We start from the raw sequence: 22,800 nt of genomic DNA on the forward strand, positions 1-22,800 counted from the left end.
CACCCAATTTATGGGCACACCCAAACTACTTTTCCATAAGAATAGATGGTCTTGGCTCCTAAATTCTATCAAACAAGAAATAGCTGGTTTTAGTGAGCCCTAGCAGCAGCCAGATTAGAGTCACAGCTTGGCTTCATCTGGGAATCTCCAAGCCTAGCACAAGCAGCGTCCATTTCAGATTGCTTCTCAGGCAGGGTATCCTGGGAAAAACACAGGTGGGGTCTGACCTTGGTCTGCACCACCCAGGAAACCCCAAGGCCAACGCACCCAGTGTAGAACTACAGACCATGTTGGAGCACCACAACCCTGCCCCTGCACAACTGATCCTTCACAGAGGGTGGAGGTTGGTCATCAGTAGTCACAGCCAGTTCTTGCAGCTGACTGGCCTAGGTTAAATCTCTCGCATTGGCCTGCCAAGAGCAACCAAGGCTCTAGTACAAGAGGAGGGTGTACTCACCCCACAAAAAGGATGCACCTCAAGTACCCAGCTTGGGTGACAGGAGAGGCTGTGCCACTGGACCCTACAGGACACCTACTACATTAGGCCACACTACCAAGACACGGAGTCAAAGCAGTTCTACCTAATATATACAAACAAACACAGGCAGGCTGCCAAAACGAGGAGACAAAGAAACATGGCCCAAATGAAAGAACAGATCAAAACTCCAGAAAAAGAGCTAAACAAAATGGAGATAAGCAATCTAGCAGATGCACAGTTAAAAACACTGCTTATAAGGATGCTCAAGGAACATCATGAGGACCTCAACAGCATAAAAGAGATCCAGTTAGAAATGAAGAATACACTAACTGAAATAAGGAACAATTTATAGGGAAACAACAGTAAAATGGGTGAAGCCGGGAATCAAATCAATGATTTGGAACATAAGGAAGCAAAAACAACCATGCAGAACAAGAAGAAAAAAGAATCCAAAACAATGAGGATAGTACAAACAGCCTCTGCGACAACTTTAAGAGGTCCAGCATTTGCCTCATAGGGGTGCCATAAGGAGAAGAGAAAGAGCAAAAAATTGGAAATCTATCTGAAAAAAAAAAAAAACAGTGAAAAAAATTTTCTCTAAGCACAGAGAATCCCAATTATGAAGAATGCAAAAATGTAAAAAGGCCCACTCCAAGACATCATTATTAAAAGGCCAAAGGTTAAAGATAAAGAGAGACTCTAAAAAGCAAGAGAAGAGAAGTTAGTTACTGGAAGACTGCCAGATGGAAGGGGAAAGAGAGGTTTTGGGTGAAGAGGTAAGAGGATTAAGAAGTACAAATAGGTAGTTACAGAATAGCCCTGGAGGTGTAAAGTACAGTATGGGAAATGGAGTAGGCAAAGAACTTATCCATATGACCTGTGGACATGAACAATAGTCAGGGGATTGCCTGAGGGAGTTGGGGGTGCTAGGTGGAAAAGACAAATGGGGAAAAATCAGAATAACTACAATAGCATAATCAATAAAATATAATTGTTTAAAAAACTAGATGGCCCTGAATGGTGTGGCTCAGTGGATTGAGTGCCAGCCTATGAATCAAAGGGTCGCTGGTTTGATTCCCCGTCAGGCCAGGTCTCCAGTGGGGGTGTGTGAGGGGCAACCACACATTGATGTTTCTCTCCCCCCCTTTTGCTCCTCCTGCCCCTCTCTCTAAAAATAAATAAATAAAATCTTTAAAAAAAACTAGACAAAAAAGAACCACTACTTGGAAGGCACATACTGCCAAAACTCACACAAAAAGTAGACAATCTATTAAAGATACTGAATCAACGATTAATAACTTTTCAAAACAAAGCACCAGGCCCAGATAGGTGCACTGGTATGTATGAATTCTATCATACAGTTAAGGAAGAAATTATAATAATCTCTTACAGTCTTGTTCAGAGACAGAAGCAGAAGAAATACTTCCTAAATCATTCTGTGAGGCCCGCATTACCCTAATGCCAAATAAGACAAAGACATTATTAGGAGAGAAAATTATAGACCAACATCTTTCATGAACATAACTGTAAAATTCTCAACATAATATTACCAAATCACAGCCAACAAAGTATAAGAAAAATTATATACCCCAACAGGTGGGATTTATTCTATGTATCAAAAGCTGGTTCAAAATTTGAAAATCATTGAATGTAATCTATGACATCAAAAGGCTAAATAAGTTCTTGACAAAATCCAATACCCAATCATGATAAGAATTTTTGGTAAACTAGAAATAGAGGGTAACTTCCTCAACTTGATAAAAAAAATCTACAAAAAACTCAACAGCTAATATCATATTTAATGGTGAGAAGAACTTTAAGCTTTCCCACTAAGATCAAATAAACACAAGGCAAAATTATTCCCTATGACCAGTATTTTCAACATTGTACTAGAAATCTTAGCTAATGCAAAAAGACAAGTAAAGGAAATAAAAGGTATACATATTGGGAAGGAAGACATAAAATTGTCTGTGTTTGCAGAGAACATGATCATCTAGGTAGAAAAATCCAAAAAATTTAACAAAAAGTTTCTGGAACTAATAAGCAATTATAGCAGGGTTTAGGGTATGAAGTTACTACACTAAAGCCAATTGTTGTCCTATAAACTAGCATGAACAAGAGGAATTTGAAATTATACTAGCAACCCCACAAAAGAACTGCTTAGGTATAAATCTAACAAAATATACAAGATCTATATAAGGAAAACTACAAAATCCAACACAAGAAATCAAAGAATTAAATAAATGGAGAAAGAGTCCATGTTCATGGGAGAAAGACTCGATAACATCAAGATATCAGTTCTTCCCAATTTGATCTACAAATTCAAGGAAATCTCAATCAAAACCCCAGCAAGTTATTTTGTGTCTACCAACAAACGGATTCTAAAGTTTATATGGAGAGTCAAAATACTAAGAATAGCCAACACAATATTGAAAGAGAATAACAAAGTTGGGGGACTGATGTTACCTGACTTCAAGACTTACTACTACAAAGCTAACTAATTAGGAAAATGTGGTACTGGTGAATGGAACAGAATAGAGAACACAGAAACAAACATACATAAATATAATCAATTGATCTTTGACAAAGGAGCAAAGCCAATACAATGGAAAAAGATATTCTTTTTTTTTTAATTTATTTATTTTTAGAGAGGGAAGGGAGGGAGAAAGAGAGAGAGAGAGAAACATCAATGTGCGGTTGCTGGTGGTCATGGCCTGCAACCCAGGCATGTACCCTGACTGGGAATCAAACTTGCGACATTTTGGTTCGCAGCCCAAGCTCAATCCACTGAGCTATGCCAGCCAGGGCCCGAAAAAGATATTCTTTTCAACAAATGGGGCTGGATTAAGTGGACATCCACATGCAAAAAAAAAAAAAAAGGAATCCAGACACAGACATTACACCTGTCACAAAAATTAATACAAAATGGATCACATACCAAAATGTAAAATACAAAACTATAAAACTCCTAAGATAACACAGAAGAAAGCCAAGATGACCTTAGGTACAGCTATAATTTTTAAAATGAAACACCAAAGCACAATCCATGAAAGAAATAATTGATGAGCTGGACTTCATCAAAATGAAAAAATTTTACTCTGTGAAAGTTAATTTCCAAAGAATGAGAAGAAAAAACACACGCTAAGAGAAAATATTTACAAAAGACAAATCTGATACAGGACTGGTATCCAAAATATACAAAGAACTCTTAAAACTCACCAACAGAAAAAACCAATCCACTCAGTTAAAAAATAAAAGACACCTTACCAAAGAAGATAAACAGTTGGCAAATAAGTAGAGAAAACGGTACTCCATACCATGTCGTTAGGGAAATAGAAATTAAAACAAGGAGATATTAGTACACTAACACTCAACGTTAGCCAGCATGTGTAGAAACAGGAGCGGTCATTCATTGCTGGTGGGAATGCAAAATGGTACAGCCACTTTGGAAGGCAGTTTGGAAGTGTCTTACAAAATTAAACATATACTTACCACATGATCCAGCAATCACTCTCCTTTGTATTTACCCAAAGGGGTTGAAAACTTATTCTCACACAAAAAGCTACACATGAATGTTTATAGCAGCTTCATTTATAACTGCCAAAACTTGGAAGAAACCAAGACAGCCTTCAGTAGGAGAAAACAAATAAATTAGCTGCAGTATATCCAGAATATGGAACATTATTTAGTACGAAAAAGAAATGAACCATCAAGGTAAGAAATGACATGGAGGAACCTTAAACACATATTACTAACTGGTAGGAGGGGAAACACATATTACTAACTTTTCAGATTACTAACTAATCTGAAAAGGCTACATGCTATGATTCAAAGCATGTGTGTGATATTCTGGAATAGGAAAAACTATTGAGACAATAAAAAGATCAGTGGTTGTTAGGACTGAGGGAAGAGAAAGAGGAATGAATAGGTGGATCACAGAAGTTTGTAGTGTAGTGAAAACACTATAATGGTGGACAACTATCATATGTTCCTTCTATAGAATGTGCAAAACCAAGAGTAGTATAGATTCTGGACTCTGGGAGATTATGATGCTTCAATGTAGGTTCACAACTGTAACAAATGCACTACCTGTGGTGGAAAATGTTGATAATGTGGATGGTTGCGCATTTGTGGGGGTAGGTCATACATAAGAAATATCTGTACCTTCTGCTCAATCTTTCTGTGAACCAAACACTGCTGTAAATAGTAAAGTCTTTAAAAAAGATGATAATAAGTAATACCTTCTGAATATTTTTGCTCCTCTAACAAATACTAGTTGAGCAAGAAATTCCTTTAGTCCCATTTTCCTGATATACAGTAATAAACAGATCAAAAGGTTCAGATGCTAAGGTAACTTTCATTCTCAAAAATTCACTTGCTGTAAAAAATAGCAAGATAAAGAAAGATGACATATTTCTAATTTTTCAAAAATATTTATGTGGAAAAACCCCAAATGTTATAAAAAGTCCATCTACCAAAATATGTGACCTGTGAAACACTGTGTGATTGTATTTTAACAGAAAATTTCACTAAAATATAATTAGTAAGACTAGCGGCCAAGAGGTAGGCATAGGTAGGTATACTTTGACTCCTCACACAATCAAAAGAAGGACAACAAATTTAGAAACAAAAAATAACCAGAACTGCCAGAAAACAAAACTGTGTGGAAGTCCAACAACCAAGAAGTTGAAGAAACATTCATCCAGACTGGTAGGAGGGGCAGAGAGGACACACAGCAAGACCAAGGCTGGAGGATGAGGTGGGTGAGGTGGTGGGTGGGGAAGCAAGCAGATAAACCAGGAGGAACAAATGGGGAGAGACACAGACCATACAACCCAGGGTTCCCTTGCAGGGAAATAAAGCCTCCAACCTCTGACTGAAAAAACCTGTGGGGGTTGCAGTGGTGGGAGAAACTCCCAACCTCAAAGGAGAGTTCATTGGAGAGACCCACAGGGTCCTAGAACATACACAAGCCCACTAGCCTGGGAATAAGCACCAGAAGGGCACAATTTGCTTGTGGGTGGCAGGGGAAGTGACTAAAAGCCAGTGGAGAGAGCTGAGCAAGGGGCATTGTTCCCTCTAGGACCCCTCCCCTACATACAGCAGCACAATGCAGCACAGTAGGTTGCTCTGCCCTGGAGAATACCTAAGGCTTTACCACTCACTATGTAACAGGCGTGCCCAGACAAAAAAGTATGGCCCAAATGAAATAACTAGATCAAAACTCCAAAATTAGAACTAAGCAATGAAGAGACAGTCAACCTATCAGATGCACAGTTCAAAAGACTGGTAGTCAGGACACTCACAGAAATGGTTCAGTATGGTTGTAAAATAGAGCAAAAAGTGAAGGCTATGAAAAGTGAAGTAAAGAAAAATGTACAGGGAACCACCAGTGATGGGAAGGAAACCGAGACTCAAATCAATGATCTGGACCAGAAGGAAGAAAGAAACATTCAACCAGAACAGAATGAAGAAATAAGAATTCAAAAAAAGGAGGAGAGGCTTAGGAACCTCCAGGACAACTTTACACATTCCATCATCCGAATCATAGGGTATCAGAAGAAGAGGAAGAGCAGGAAATTGAAAATTTATTTGAAGACATAATGAAGAACTTCACTAATCTGACAAAGGAAATAGATTTCCAGGAAGTCCAGAAAGCTCAGAGAGTCCCAAAGAAGTTGGACCGAAGGAAACACACAAGGCACATCATAATTACATTAGCCAAGATTAAAATGAAGAAGAGAATCTTAAAAGCAGCAAGAGAAAAGGAGATAGTTACCTACAAAGGAGTTCCCATCAGACTGTCAGCTGATTTCTCAAAAGAAACCTTGCAGGCAAGAAGGGGCTGGAAAGAAGTATTCCAAGTCATGAAAGGCAAGGACCTACATCCAAGATTGCTCTATCCAGCAAAGCTATCATTTAGAATGGAAGGGCAGATAAAGTGCTTCTCAGATAAGGTCAAGTTAAAGGAGTTCATCATCACCAAGCCCTTATTTTATAAAATGTCAAAGGGACTTATCTAAGAAAAAGAAGATGATCAAAAATATGAACAGTAAAATGATAACAATCTCACAGCTATCAACAACTGAACCTAAAAAACAAAAATAAAAACTAAGCAAACAACTAGAACAGGAACAGAAGCACAGAAATGGAGATCACATGGAGGGTTATCAGTGGGGAGGGGAAGACGAAAGAATGGGGGAAAAAGTACAGGGAATAAGAAGCATAATTGTCAGTACAAAATAGACAAGGGGAGGTAAGAACAGTATGGGAAATAGAGAAGCCGAAAAACTTATATATACAACCCATGGACATGAACTAAGGGGGGGGGGGGGTGGTAATGCTGGTGGGAGGTGCGGTGCAGGGTGGAGGAGAATAAAGGGGAGAAAAAATGGGACAACTGTAATAGCATGATCAATAAAATATATTTAAAGTATATATAATTAATAAAACCAACTTGAGCTGCTCTTTGCTTTAGCTCCCAATTTCTCTCCTTAAGTGCCTGATCCATTTCAAGGAGTTCTTGCTTTTTATCTTCAATCTCCATCTTGCATTCTCTGAAATTTATCAAAGAAAAGATCAAAGCATATATCAGAAATATTACAGTTTTTAAAAATTAAGTCAACTGGGTTAACTCTCATGTCAGTTAAAAGTGATAGCATATATGCAATTATTTCAAATTGAAAGGGCTCAAATTAAAGGAATAATGTATAGGAAAAATAGTTGATATTAATAAATTAGTTTAATAGAGTACCCTAAAAAGTCAAAAGGTAACTTAAATTCTACTATTATAGACAACTTAAGCTAAATGTAAAGCACTCCCAGGAAATTAGATTGAATTATAAGAAATTTAAAATACATACCCATAGTTTTCCATCTACAGATCAAGGGAATGTTTGAAAGTCTTTTCTATATAATAACTATGAGTTTATTACAACTGAATGAGGCATTTATCTCGAGGTTGGTATCCCTGATACCCACAGCTCAGTAAATAACTGATGTATTTCTCAAAATAAAATTTTACTCAAAATGATGGCTTACATATAGTGATATAATGAAGTCTACTATAAAAATATTTTTATAAATAGAAATAAATATATTTCATATAATTTTATTTTATGTAGATTTTATAAATTCCCATCCTCCTTACATACAATTTTGCATTATAAAAATGCTTAGTACAACACAGTTTTAAGACTTCTACTACTCTGAAGCCTGTGATCAGAGAATTTTTTTAAATTTTATTTTAATCATTGTTCAAATACAGTTTTCTCCCTTTTACTCCCAGTCCAGCCCCCCCTCCCAACCCTCCCCACTTCCCTCCCATTATCACCCTCCTCCTAGTTTTTATCCATGTGTCCTTTAAGTTTGTTCCCGTGAACCCTTCCCAATGCCCCCTGAAATTCCCTCTTCTCTACCCTGTGGTCACTGTCAGCCTGTCCTCTATTTCAGTGTCTTTGGTTGTATTTTGCTTGTTTCTTTGTTTTGTTGTTTAGGTTCCTGTTAAAGGTGAGATCATATGGTATTTGTCTTTCACTGACTGGCTTGTTTCGCTTAGCATAATGTTTTCCAGCTCCATCCAAGCTGTTGCAAAGAGTAGGAGCTCCTTCTTTCTTTCTGCTGCATAGAATTCCATTGTGTAAATGTACCATAGTTTTTTGATCCATTCATTTACTGATGGGCATCTTGGTGCGATCAGAGAATTTTAACTTGAACTCTAAGTTCTGATATGACAAAGCCTGAAAATGGTGTGTTGATCTCGAAAATCTTCAAATGATTTTCCAGTCTTAAATATGAAACAATACTGAATAAAGGTACTCATTTTAAGAAATAGATTCTGAACTTCTTTAATGAGCTGTTTATTATTCTCCTAAGTTAAAAGTTATAAAATACAAGACTAAATTAATATTCTAAATGTGATATGAAATTAATTCTAATGATAACTGTAACTGATGTCTATGCAAATAATTGAGTTTCTAAAATTAAGCTATTAGCTAAAACTTCAGATTTCATTTTTACATTTTTCATCCAATCATTCACTTAACCATTTACCAAGTATTTACTGGATGCTTCCCCTATGTCCGGGTTCTATGTACTGTGGACTTCATAGTTAACAAGATAGATGTCCTTCATCACATCGATCTTGATAGGTAATAAATAATAAACAACGCAACAAGAAAGATGCAAATCACAATGCAAAGTGCTATGTCAGGGCATTAAATACTAACTAAATAGTAACTGGGTGGCTACTTTGGAGTAGGTGGCCAGGGAAGGGCCCTTTGAGGTAATGCAAAGGGCAAGAAGCTAGTCATAAAACCATTCTTTTCAGGCCACAGAAACAGCTATGGCAAGTAGGAGGGTGGGGGAAAAACTTGGGAAGGAAAATAAAAAGGCCATGCCCTAGATGGTGTGGCTCAATTAGTTGGAGTTCTGTCCCGTAAACCAAAAGGTCGCAGGTTCAATATCCAGTCAAGGCACATACCTAGGTTGAGAATTCAGTCCCTGGTCAGGACATGTGTGGAAAGCAACCCATCAATGTTTCTCTCATATGGATGTTTCTCTCTGTCCCCCCTCCCTCTCTCTCTGGAATCAATAAATATATCCTTAGGTGAGAATTAAAAATAATACTAATAATAATATAAATAAGTAAGTAAATACATAAATAAATAAATAGGCAGGCCAAGAAGGAGAACAGTATGAAATGAGGTAGGGAAGTAGACAGGAACCTTGTCATATAGGATTTTGTATTCCAGAAATAAGGAGCCTGAATTTTTTAAAAATCATGCATACAAGATTTACCCTTTTAACCACTTTAAACAATTCAGTTACATTAAGTACATTCACAGTGTTGTTACCATCAGCACTATCTATTTCTAATACTTCTTTATCACTTCAAATGAAAATTCCATATCTGTTTGTAGTTATTTTCTATTCCCCCCCGCCACCAGTTCCTGGCAACAGCTAATCTGCCTTCTATCACTATAGATGTGTGAATTCTTGATATTTTATATAAATGGAATTATGTAGTATGCGTCTGGTTTCTTTCATTCAGCATAATGTTTTCAAGGTTCATCCATGTGTAGCATATATCAGTACTTTGTTTTCATGGCTGAATAATATTCCTTACATGATATACCACCACATTGTGTTTATCCACTCAACTATTAATGAACATTTGGGCTGTTTCCACTTAGTAGCTATTGTGAAGAACTGCTATGAACATCTGTGTAAAATTTTTGTTTGAACACCTGTTTTCACTTATTTCTAGGTACGTATCTAAGGGTGAAATTACTAAGTTATATAATAATTCCATGTGTAACTTATTAAGGAACTGCCAAACTGTTTTGTGCAATAGCTATACCATTTTAGTTTCCCACCAGCAATGTATAAGGGTTCCAATTTCTCCACCCGCTTTCTAGGACTTGTTATTTTCTGTTCTGGTTTTTGTTTGTTTTTATTATGGCCATTCATACATTATGGTGTAAGTGTTATTTCATTGTGGCTTTAATTTATATTTCTCAACTACCTTGGGTGCTATTCTGAATCATTTAGAAAGCCATTAGAAGGTTTAAGTAGGGAAGTAATATGATCTGATTGATGTTTTAAATCATAAACTTAAAACCATTCTGAGGAGAACAGGTTGTGGGGAGGGTCAAGAATTTAAACTGGGAAACCAGTTGGGAAGTCACAGAAACAGACCAGGTAAGAGACGATGATGACTTCTGCTAAGGTGGTAATAGAAAAGAGGCCAAGAAATCAATGGATTTCAGAATATATTTTGGAAACAGAATTGACATGACTAATAGCTTAAATTTTATAAAAAAGGAGGGCAAGTGATAAAATAATCATAGACTTTTGGTTAAAGCTATTATATAATACCGAGAGAGGAAGGGCAGGGAAAAACATGAGTTTTGTTTTGGCCAAGCTTAAGAAGCCTCTTAAAAATATCAAAGTCGAGATAACAAGACATTAGATATTTGAGTCTGGAGTTTGGGAAATAGGTTATTACTGGAAATAGGGGTTTGAAAGTCTGACACATACTATTTAAAGTTACATGAAATTTACTAAAAATGATTTTGTGGGTAGAAAAGAGAAAGAGGCCCTACAGTAAATCATGAGACACATTTAAGTTTTTGGGTCATCTTACTGCTCTCTACCCTATTCTGTCATTCAACATTTCACATTCTGGATTGGAATTCTGTTTTCCTTTTCAGAATCTATTTCCCAACCTTTGGATCTGGTCTGGTCTCCATCTCCACTCACCATACATGTGGTGAACTTAGCTGCTAACCTAAGAACTTTAGATTTTAGAGTTGGACAGACTTGTGTTTAATTCTCTTCTCTGAACACTCTATCTTCTTTGGATATTTTACTTAATTTTCCAAAGCCTCAGTTTTCTCAAGGGTAAAAAGGTGATGTATGTACCTGAAAGGTTTGTTATAAAGAAATGAGTAAGATCATATATGAAGTCCCTGGAGTAGTACTGGCACAAATAATGGCTTAGTACAAAGAACAATACTGTTATTATTAATATTACTTTGCTGTTAAACACTGCTGTATGCTAGCCCAATCATATTTTTAACCACTATAGAATATAGGAGTGGACCAGTGTAAAATGGTCCAAAGGCTAAAGATAAAATATTAGCTAACAGCAGTTACTGCATTTATTAGGTGGTGCATGGGAATAGGCTGACTGAGAAGTTTAGACATCTAGAATTTAACAACAAACTTTATTGTATGACCCAAAGATTCAGAATAATAAAGTGAAATACTTGTAATTGTGGTATCATTTCTTTGTATTTAACTGACCTAAGTTCAGCTGTGAGATCCTTTATAGTGGTGTATTTTTCCTCTAACGATAATTGAGCCTTCTGTAGCACATCTCTCAATTCCTGGAGTTGTCTTAAAGTACTTTTTAATTCTCCATGAGCATTTTGTAGTTCAGCCTCTAGTACTTCCCGTTTCTGCAAGGTTTCTGTTAGTTCAGTTTCAGTGTGGTGCTGTAACTTTTCTAACTCCTTAACTGTTAAGACAAGAGAATAATTTTGGAACTATATATAAACCATTTATTAATAAGAAATTTGTAAATAATTAGGAATATCCAATTTTATTCATCTATCAGAGGCAAGGTATTGACTATTCATTGTCCTTTTCAACTCCATTGTCCGAAATTCTTACTTTAGTCTACTTCTTTAAATATAAATACAAAGGCAGTAAGGCTCAGCGAACCTATTGCTTACCAGCATTTGTTTTCTTCTCTAGTTCTGTCCTTGTCTGTTCTAGGATCATATCTAACTGAGAGATATGCATTGCTTTATTTTCTCCATCTCGTTTTAGGTACATTACTTCTTTTTCCATTTTAGACAGCTCTTCTTTGTATTGATCCATCTCAAGTTTTACTTGTCTAATTAAAAAGAAAAAATAAAACAAATGATAATTCAAAAACTTAAAAACCAACTGATTGTCTCTGACTAAACAAAGACTTCCAGTTATATAAGGACAAATATCAGCAAAATGTCTAGTCAGAATCTCAAATCACTTATTTTATTGTTAAATGTTTGACTTAAAGATTGTAATTCTGCACCAATTACATACCGCTAAATACAACTGTATTACCTAGCAGTATTTAGCAAGGTTAGCATTCTTTTTTTTCTTTTTTTAATCCTCACTGAGGACATGAATGTTGATTTGAGAGAGAAGGGAGGTGAGGGAGATAGGGGGAAAAAAACATCAATCAGTTGCCTATCCCATGTGCACAGCCTGACCGTGGACCAAACCATAACCCGAGCATGTGCACTGACCAGGAATGGAACCCGCAATCCTTTGGTTTATGAAACAGTGCTCCAACCAACTGAACCGCACTGGTTAGGGCTAGCATTCTTTTCAACCTAACTATAATGAACTTTTATAAAGCTGTATAGGGATTAAGAACATCCATAAAGAGGTGTCTCATTCATCTGTAAATTCTACAATCTGGAACACAGAAAATAAAGAACCAACAATCAAAATATTTGTCACTGAGACCACACTACTCATCGGAGAGCAAAATCAGTCATTTTACTCAGGCATTTCCTCTTTTTAAGTATATTTTATTGATTATGCTGCTACAGTTGTACCATGTTTTTCTCCCCCTTTATTTCCCTCCACTCTGCACCCCCTACCCCCAGCATCCACCCCCTTTAGTTCATGTCCATGGGTCGTACATACAAGTTCTTTGGCTTCTACATTTCCTATACCACACTTAACCTCCCACTGTTTATTTTATACCTTCCAATCATACTTCTTTTTCCCTGTACCTTTTCCCCCATTTCCCCCCTTCCTCCTCCCTGCTGATAACTCTCCATATGATCTCCATTTCTGTGACTCTGCTCCTGTTCAGGTTGTTTGCTTAGTTTGTTTTTGTTGTTGTTTCTTAGGTTCAGGTGTTGATACTTAGGAGTTTGTTGTCATTTTAATGTTCATAGTTTTGATCTTCTTCTTCTTAGGTAAATCCCTTTAACATTTCATATAAGGGCTTGGTAAGCACTTTATCTGCCCTTCCATTCTAAATAATAGCTTTACTGGAGAGAATAATCTTGGATACAGATTTTTGTCTTTCATGACTTTGAATACTTCTTTCTGGTCCCTTCTTGCCTCTAAGGCAACCGAGAAACTCAAAAAAGAAACTCTCAGTTTCTTTTGAGAAATCAGCTGAAAGTCTATGGGAACTCCTTTGCAGGTAACTGTCTCCTTTTCTCTTGCTGCTTTCAAGATTCTCTCCTACCCTGGCTGGTGTAGCTCAGTGGACTGAGTGCAGGCCTGTGAACCAAAGGATTGCCGGTTCAATTCCCAGTCAGGGCACATCCTGGGTTGCAGGCCAGGTCCTCCGGTAAGGGGCATGCCAGAAGCAACCACACATTGATGTTTCTCTCCCTCTCTTTCTTCCTCCCTTCCCCTCTTTCTACAATAAATAATGAAAACTTTTTTTAAAAAAAGATTCTCTCCTTATCTTTAACTTTGTGTTAACTTATGATGTGTCTTGATGTGTTCCTCCTTGGGTCCAACTTCTTTGGGACTCTCTGAGCTTCCTGGAAGTCTATTTCCTTTGCCAGATTACAGTAGTTCTTTATTTTTTCAAATAAGTTTTCAATGTTTTGCTCTTCCTCTTTTCCTTCTGGAATCCCTATGATTTAGATGTTGAAAAGTTGTCCCAGAGGTTCCTAAGCCTCTCGTTCTTTTTCTGCATTATTATTTCTTCATTCTGTTCTGGTTGAATGTTTATTTCTTCCTTCTGGTCCAAATCACTGATATGAGTCTTGGTTTCCTTCCCATCACTGTTGGTTTCCTGTATATTTTTGTTTCACTTTGCGGCCATACTCAGTCATTTCTGTGAGCATCCTGATTACCAGTGTTTTGAATTCTGCACCTGATAGGTTGCCTATGTCCTCGTCACTTAGTTCTTTTTCTGGAGTTTTGATCTGTTCTTTCATTTGGGCCATATTTCTTTGTCTCAGGCATCTGTTATGTCATAAGGGAGGAGCCTTACGTATTCACCATGGCAGGGCAACCCATTTCACTGTGTTGTGGTGCTGTATATGGGGAAGGGAACAATGCTGCTTGGCTCTCATCCCACTTTCAGTCACTTCCCTCGTTTTCTACAAGCGTATTATGCCCTTTCAGGTGCTGATTCCTGGATGAGTGGGCTTTTGTTCCTTCTAGGATCCTGTGGGCTCCTCCGATAGATTCTCCTGTGAGACTGGCAGTTTCTCCCACCACTGCATCCCCAACATGATCTTATAGTCAAAGGTTTTGAGCTTTATTCCCCCGTGCTGAAACCTGGTTTGCACTGTCAGTCTCGCTCCCCAGTTGTTCCACCTGGTTTATCCACATGCAGATGTGGGACTACTGGTTCACTAGCCACCACCTTGCCTCATGTCCTCTCCACCCCGGCTGCCTATCTCCACCCCTTCTACCAGTCTAGATAAATATTTCTTCTTTGACTCTTTGGTGGTTAGACTTGCATACAGTTCAATTTTCTGGCAATTCTGGTTGTTTTGGTTTTTAAATTGGTTGTTGTTATTTTTTTGGTTGTGCAAGGAAGCAAAGTGTTTCTATCTACGCCTCCATCTTGGCTGGAAGTACCTCCTCAGACATTTCTTAATAATGTTATATTTTTAGCTTTAAAAGGGACTAGAAATTCTTAGACTAGTACAACTTCCTTGCTTAACAGATGATGAAGCTGGAAGATTAAGTACATTGTCTGAGACAACAATTTTCAATCTTTTTCCCCCCTAATTACTGAGTAATTAGATAAAATTCATAATCTCCTAATTACTAAATATCTGTAGCACCCCCCCAAAATATATTTTTTGCCAGCTCTGACAAAAAAGTATAGGTATAATTTTGATCCATTCACACTGAACGGGTATTACTGCATTGGCTGCTATCATTTCTTTATTTGACAATCTAAAGGAAAAGAGGTCAGTGCCCCTAACTAGTCAGATGTTACATATATTAAAAATCTTAGCCCTGGCTGGTGTAGCTCAATGGATTGAGCGCGGGCTGCGAACCAAAGTGTCACAGGTTCGATTCCCAGTCAGGGTACATGCCTGGGTTGCAGGCCACGGCTCCCAGTAACTGCACATTGATGTTTCTCTCTCTCTCTCTCTCTCTCTCTCTCTCTCTCTCTCTCTCTCTCTCTACCTATCTACCTCCCTTCCCTCTCTAAAAGTAAATAAATAAAATAAAATAAAAAATCTTGCCACAGCACACTGGTTGAAAACTGATGGCCTAGGATAATACAAATAATTATTAATCATGAAAATTTATTAACTTTCAGGCTGCCCTGGGCTCATTCTACTATGGAAGTTCCACTATTTATTGCTAATCAACATGGTGAGAGGAAGTTTTAAGCCCATCTGTTGGTAATTCCAAAGTGATATTCACTAATTAAACAATTGTTAAGGTCATCCACAATAGTGGGTAGAGCTAATATTCTTTTGCATCAGCATTTTTGTTATTGTTGTAGTCAAACAATAACAAAACTTTGGACTTTGACATTGACATTGGACTTTGACATTTTATAAACTGAGGTTGCAAATGGAAGCATTGATTTTTTAAAAATATTTTATTTATTTATTTTTAGAGAGGGAAGGGAGGGAGAGAGAGAGAGAGAGAGAGAGAGACATCAATGTGCGGTTGCTGGGGGTTATGGCCTGCAACCCAGGCATGTACCCTGGCTGGGAATCAAACCTGGGACACTTTGGTTCCCAGCCCGTGCTCAATCCACTGAGCTACGCCAGCCAGGGCTGAAGCATTGATTTTTTAATAAATGTAACGTAAACAAAATTGTATTTTTCAAGATTTGTTTTCAGTGTCCATAAGTGAACTTCAGGAAAACTAAAACCCCCTTGAAATAATCTGCAAAATTATGTATGCATATGTTATGTCTATGTACAGGAAATGATCCATATCCTTAAACATGACCATGGTCCAACAAGGTTAAGAACTGTTAGATTAGACAAATGCTAATGACTCTTTTACATGTCTAAAATCCTAGGTAAATGACTTTTAACTTGGCTAATTTTTCTCTTATGTTAGAGTAGATAGAAAACATAATTTTACAATAATAATTCAAAGAGGTTGGCCTACAGTACCAAGAGGTCACAGCTCATCAGTTAAAAAGTTGGAGAAAATTATTTTTTAAAAATACTCAAAAAGCACAGCTATTAAGTAAAAAATAAATAGAGCTCTACACTCCTAAAGGTTTCATCTCATTACTATGGTATAATAAGTGACGTATGTAATTTTAACCCTGATGCACCCAAAGAAGGTAAAAATAACAAGAACATATACATTTTGGAAAACTTCTATCAAAAAACTTTTTGTTTTGTTTTAAAGTTTCCCTACTTGGTAAAGATAAATTCCACTCTTATTTATTTATGAGCAACCATGCATTATTTCCTGATGCTACATAAATGAGGCATTACTATAATATAACAAATATTTAAGGGTTTAAGATTTTAACTCTTACATAGATAATCCAATACTAAAAATTTCTCCGTAACTTTCAAAATTTTACAAGACTTGAAACCCACAGTTTTTTCCAGAAATCATCTTACAGTTGCAGAGTTATTGTGGACAATCAAGCCTGAGATTAGAAACAGGCCCAAAGGAAGGATTTTGCAAAAATACTACTAAACTTTTAGAACATAGCTGCTGAACAAATGGCTTCTTCAAATGTGAAAAAAAGGTTTTCAAGTGGCTAAAGAGGCAGTTTGAGAAATCTAGCAAGTGCCATATGTGCCTCAGCACTAAAAAAACAGGGTTAGGATCATTCATATGCAGTGACATTTACATATAACACCAAGAGAACATTTTAGTAGTGGTGTAACAGGAAAAAAATCTTGGTTTTAGAGCACATTGAAATTGTGCATCTCATACCTTAACCTCTTTGACTTTCAGCTTCATTCTAAAAACTGAGATAATAAAAACTGATAGGGCTATTTTTTCCAATCTTTTAAAATAATAGGTTTTATTATATCTAAAGTCATAAATATTAATTACAAAATGAGAAGAGGTTGCATTTTTTAATTGTATTTTGTTTATGCTATTATTGTTGTCCCTGCTTTTTCCTCCTTTGCACGCCCCCCTCCACCCAGCCCTGGCTCTCCCTCAGGCATTCCCCACACAGTTGTCTGTGTCCATAGGTCATGAATATATGTTCTTTGGCTAAACCCGTCACCTTCCAGCTTCAGGGGTGGTGGGGAGGGAACGTGGATCCTAGGGCTGTTTTGAAGATTGAGTTAATGTGTTTACTTCGCACACTGCCTGGCACACAGAATGTGTTCAATAAATTAGTTTCCTTTCTTTCTATCTGAAGATATTTTAATGCTAAAACACACTGGAGGAGATATATAAGAGATATATTTTAACTCTAATACCTTTTGGCAGAGGAAAACAGTTTCATAAATTGTAGTTCCAGAAGTGATAGTGAGAACAGAGAAACAGAGAAAACACTGCTTCAGGAAGAGATTTCTTGGAACTAGGATGTGTCCTATAAAGTTTAACTATCTTCCTGTTAGTATTTAGGACTTACATTTACTACTAAATGTGACTACAACTATAATCATAAAGAGTTTTTGTCTTGAAGTCAAATTGTAGGGGCAAGAAAAGAAAGAAACTATTACTTTAATTTTCTCAGTAAAACAGAAAGCAATACTGGAGAGGTGTTGTTGGAATTTTGAAAGAAAAGGCAAAGGTGTGTACTACCAGGTAGCATTAAGGGAACACTTAAAATTTGAAGTTATTATGTTAGGGTAAGATTGATCAGCATGGTTAGATTTTTCTCCAGCCTCTGGAGATGCAAACATGGTGTAGTCTGAGTTGATTTTTTGGCTGTGTACCACAAAGTGAGAGAGAATTGTGGTTATATGCGAAGTAAAGGAATTGTGGATATATACAAATCAGTAATTTTAATGACTAAAGAATTTAAGTTAGATAAAGAGAGAAGAGAGGATATTAAGAGAATGAGACAGTGGTGGAATGACAGATTAGAGGTCCTGGTAAGATCAAAGAATTATTGAAACTGGGGTATTAAAAGGGAATGAGAATAATAGGGGGTAGATGCATAGTATTCAGATTACACTGAAATATAAATGACAAGATCAAGGGCAAATTATGTGAGTGAGTGGCTGAGGTATGATAAAGATCAAGATCACTAAAGGAGAATTAAAAAAAAAACACTAGGGTGTCAAAGGATCAGCTAGATAGATATGCAGTATTTTGAAATCTCCAAGAATAATTACATAAGTGGTTTTAGACAGAGCAACACTAAGTTGGGTGGCCTGTAGGTGTCAGCAACAGCGAGGGATAAAATGATCTGATGACATGAGGTTCCTGGAGTATAGTACACTATTCCACATTTTAACCCTGTGGTACAAGAACTGTGAAGAAAAGTTTTTACTTTAGAGGACTGCAGGGAAAGAAGTAACATCCTCAGGGGAGAGTCAGATTTCTACTACAGTAAGAGAAAAGAAGTAGAGAGTATAGGGGATGTCTCTCAGGATGGATTGTGAATTCCAGTGGACATAGTAGAAGTCTTCTAGAAGGTGAAATGAGGTGGGAGAAGGAAAGAGAATAAATGGAGAGGTTAGTATCAGAGATGAAGGGTGACCTGAAAATCTACAGCTTCTAGTGGTGTTTTGCATAAGCAAGGATAAAATTATGATATGACTAATCTTTGAGGAATTAAGGTACACACTGGTGGTGAGGCTGTATAGTTGATAGACATCTGTCAATAGGAGAAAGATGGTCTAAAGAACTGTGGTCTTAGTTTTAAACACAGGACACCCTTTTGACCCTGTTGAGAAAGTTGAGGACATATGGGGAAGCAAGTTGCACTTAAGGCACAAAGACTTTATATTTATCAAAGACTTCTGTCGGTAGGGGAGAGGAAGCAGGGCAACATGTGGTTTTAGTTCAAGTGCATAAGTTAGCTCTTGCTTCCTGTCAGTAGGATGATAGTCTAATTATAAGCATATTATTAATTATGTCAACTTCTGCTGATAAAGTAGAAGAGGTCTGGGAAGGCTGGGTATAGTTTTTAGCTCAGGGGGCCCTCTCCTGACTAACTGATGCCTAGACCCAGCCCAGCCAAATTAAATCAGAATCTTCAGAGGTGAGACCTAGGCATCAGTATTTTTTTATATCTCCTCAGATGATTTTAATGTTCAGTCAAGGTGGAGAACCACTGCTTTATTCTGTTAAGTTACTCCCTCCCATAAACAATTTGACCACATTCCTGTATGAGTACATCTTTGCTTGCAACTTTTAAGGTCTTCCACAATTTAATTCACTAAAACAGTTGCTAAGTGCCTATGAGGTATAAGGCATTGTTGTGGGAGGACCCTTAAAATAAACCAGATATCTTGGTCTTAAGGAACTTACAATAGGAGGTATATGTGGGAGGTAAAAACAAAATGCTATAGGAATACAGACCGTAGAGAAATTAATCCCTCAAACAAAAGCTTCACTGAACATTATCTGATATGGAAACTCAGACACTATTAATGTTGAAAGAGGAAGACAAATCAAAACTATCATAATAATTTTACCTGGCAGTGCCAGTAAGCTCAATAACTTTCTGCTTTTTCAAATCCACTTCATGCATGGCTGCATCACATTTCTCCTCCATTTTTCTCAACTTTTCAGCTGAATTTTCCCTTTGTTTTTGAAGCTCTTGTTCCAGTTTTGATACCTTGTAAAGCAGTTTTCATTAAGTATTTAAAATTCAGTCACAGTTCAACATTCTTCAGAGGAAAAATATTTACTGGCATATAAATTTGTTTCCTAGCTTATCATTTTAAGATGTATTACAAAAATCAAATAGACAAGGAATTACAGCAGGTCTTTGAATAATGTTATTTCATCCAATGTTGTTTTATCATAACATTGTGGAGTTACATAGGAACCTAACTCTTCTTTATAACAGTTAGCCTATGATAAAATTGGTTTTGTTATTTGTCATTTCACTTAAAGTCACAGAACTTATCAACAATGTTAAATGAGAACTTACTATGTTTTGAAATATATAAAAAAAGTTTTTAATAATAAAGATGTCACTCATATACATATTTATAGAAATGGCCATATCATAACATTAAAATAAGATTTACAAGAATTGAACAAAACAATGGTAAATATTATCCATTTTATTATCCCCATTTGAAATGGTTTTTCTTCTCTTGTCAAACCATATTCCTCTCCTTCACAAATTGGCTCATTCAGTGAAGGATTCCTAGATCCCTCACTACCCTCAAACATTATAACTTGCTTTTGCTCCCAACATAACTTTCATTTGCTCCTATTCATTCTTCCTTCTGTTTTGCTACAGTAGAGGAAATATTTTTCCTCCTACACAACTCAAATTACTGCACAGGTATTCTGGATTCAATTCCTAACCACTTCCTCAGGAACCTCATACTGACTGTCTCTACTCTTTGCTGTACCTTCAATCTATCTTTCCTCAGGTTTCTTTATATCAGCATGTATACATGTTCAAAACCTTCCCATAGTAAAAAACTTTCCTTCATACCTTCATACCTCTAACTCCCTCCAACTACTACCCTTTCTTTCCTCCTCTCTGTAGCTCAACTTCTGAGAGTTTTCTATGCCTGTTGCATTTCTCATTCATTCTTCAACCTGTAGCAATCTACAGAAACTGTGCAATGTCATCAATCACCCCCACGTTGCTAATTCCAATGGATGTTTCTCAACACTCAATTTACTTGACATGTGACATTGACTGCAGCAGCCCATGACACCAACTATCGTTCCTTACTTCATGAAATACTTACTTTGGCTTCCTTGTACTACACACCTCAGAGATCTGTCCGAGTCAATCTTCTCACCCCTCATTATATATCCTCTCCCTAGTTAATCTCAGCCACTCCATGTTTTCAATGAACATTTACATGACTGGGATCTCAAAGCTAATGACTTTGATATCCTCCCAGCTCTCCTAAAACCTATCACTGAAGAACTAAATACAGGTTATGAATCATTACTATCAAACCCCCACTCAAGTTCCAAGAATAAAATTAAAATAGTACCTGGGTAAAAAGGGAAGAATCCCATGAAAAATCTACTTACTCTCTGCTTAATTAAATAGCACACTTACAAGCAGGAAGAATCTAAAGATGAAAAAATCGGAAATAATATGGCATAGAACCTATGCAATAATGGAATAGAAATGAAAGCTAGAAAAATATTTGCTAAAAAATTTACTCCAAATACTGAAGAAATTTTTAGATATAAACTACTTTAGACCCTCAAAGAAATTAAAGAGAACACAAAAAAATCTCTTAAAATAAAGATCATGAAGAATAAAATTACCAAATGAAAAATACAAATGAACTGGCAGACTTAGGAGAAAAAAAAACAGAAAAAGAAACATAAGATCATTGGAGAAATGAAAACAACTTTAGAGGGGACAAGAATTATAATCAATCCTGCAAAACCCAGAGTCAATGACAAGAAATCTAGGAACTGGGACTCTCATACAGATGAGATGAAGAAATGCGTCAGGATAAGGCTGTATATATAACAGGCATATCAAGCAATAGGTCTAGATTTTAGCAAAAGGGACAGAGAGTTATAGGAATGAGGTCTCTAAAAAAGAAAATACATAATACCTGACTGATAAGTTTGAATTTACTGACAGGAGATTCTTTAGCTCCACTGGAGATGTTGAGAATGAATTCAGAATACATAGGTAGTGAGATTACACAGAACCATCATTTTCTAATGTGTACGTTTCTGTAAAGTTTGAAAGAAAGAACAAAAGGTGTGAAATATCTGTCTGAAGAATTCAGATGAATTTGGTAATAAATGAAAGAGCAAAGATTAGATACTAGTATAAATTTTCGTAGGACTCTTTCTTTGGAATAATAACTTATTAGAAATAAGTAGTTCCCTAGGGATTTTTCTTTCAGGGCATTGCTTTGGAATTTCTTTAGGGACTATCACACATGCCCTGATCCAAAAAGAAGAAACTGGAAGGTATGATGATTCATATTGGTATTATATTCAGGTCCAAGAAGAAAGGAGAGGTAGAAAAAGAAGTCTAAATTATAACCAAGTTATATGGAATGACAAAATGGGCTTATGGGATTACATGGCCACATTACACAGGAATAGAACTTTATCCATTTAACAATGTTAATATAGAATATTTCTTATAATATAAACTCTCTGAGGTCAAGCAGCAATTTATATAACAAAAAAGTATTATCAATTGTAAAAATTTCTATTTCATACAAGTATAATAATTCTGACCAATAATATATACCTGTTTTTCAAGTTTCGTTTGAATGTCTTCTAGCTCTCCATTTCTTATTGTCTCTTGTTGTAACATTTGCTGCTGTTGCTGAAGAGTATGCTGTAGAATAACATTTTGCTCAGAAGTCTCTTGAACACTGTGATTTCTCATCTTTAGCTCTTTCTGTAAACAATACACCTAACAAATACATACATTTCTCATTATAATGACATGTTTCAAATAAAAAGCAACACAATGTCTAAGCTGTCTTGCCTCATTAGATAATGATCCCACTTGTCATGTGGGACAATTGTATTTATGGCTATAGGTTATCATGTGGAAGGGAAGGGCCCATTTTTCTAAGGAGATATGTTAGAAGGGTGTACTTATAGAGTTGGCTCTTGGCTGGTGTCTGGAAAGGTGAATTTTGACATTCCCTAAGAAATGAGATTGTTTTGCCTGGCTAGGGCATTAAATCGTTGTTTCCTTCCGTGAGTCTGGAATTTTAATATTTATGGCTGTT

The 22,800-nt window shown here is 36.5% G+C and overlaps 1 protein-coding gene across 1 annotated transcript in view; it reads right to left on the reverse strand.

The window, feature by feature from the left end:
• The window catches only part of CCDC18 (coiled-coil domain containing 18), a 122,856-nt gene that overhangs the window by 42,714 nt on the left and 57,342 nt on the right, over nucleotides 1-22,800 (reverse strand). Inside the window, exons 18-22 of the mRNA XM_045847044.1 lie at nucleotides 22,308-22,475; nucleotides 19,573-19,715; nucleotides 11,719-11,882; nucleotides 11,288-11,501; nucleotides 6,936-7,035 (exon numbers count right to left, since the gene is read on the reverse strand). Of these exons, the coding sequence (XP_045703000.1) occupies nucleotides 6,936-7,035; nucleotides 11,288-11,501; nucleotides 11,719-11,882; nucleotides 19,573-19,715; nucleotides 22,308-22,475 (789 nt within the window). The remainder of the gene's footprint in view (nucleotides 1-6,935; nucleotides 7,036-11,287; nucleotides 11,502-11,718; nucleotides 11,883-19,572; nucleotides 19,716-22,307; nucleotides 22,476-22,800) is intronic.

This window comes from Phyllostomus hastatus, unplaced genomic scaffold, assembly GCF_019186645.2.
Source record: "Phyllostomus hastatus isolate PE091 unplaced genomic scaffold, TTU_PhHast_1.1 phas_contig_524, whole genome shotgun sequence".
Taxonomy (NCBI): Eukaryota; Metazoa; Chordata; class Mammalia; order Chiroptera; family Phyllostomidae; genus Phyllostomus; species Phyllostomus hastatus.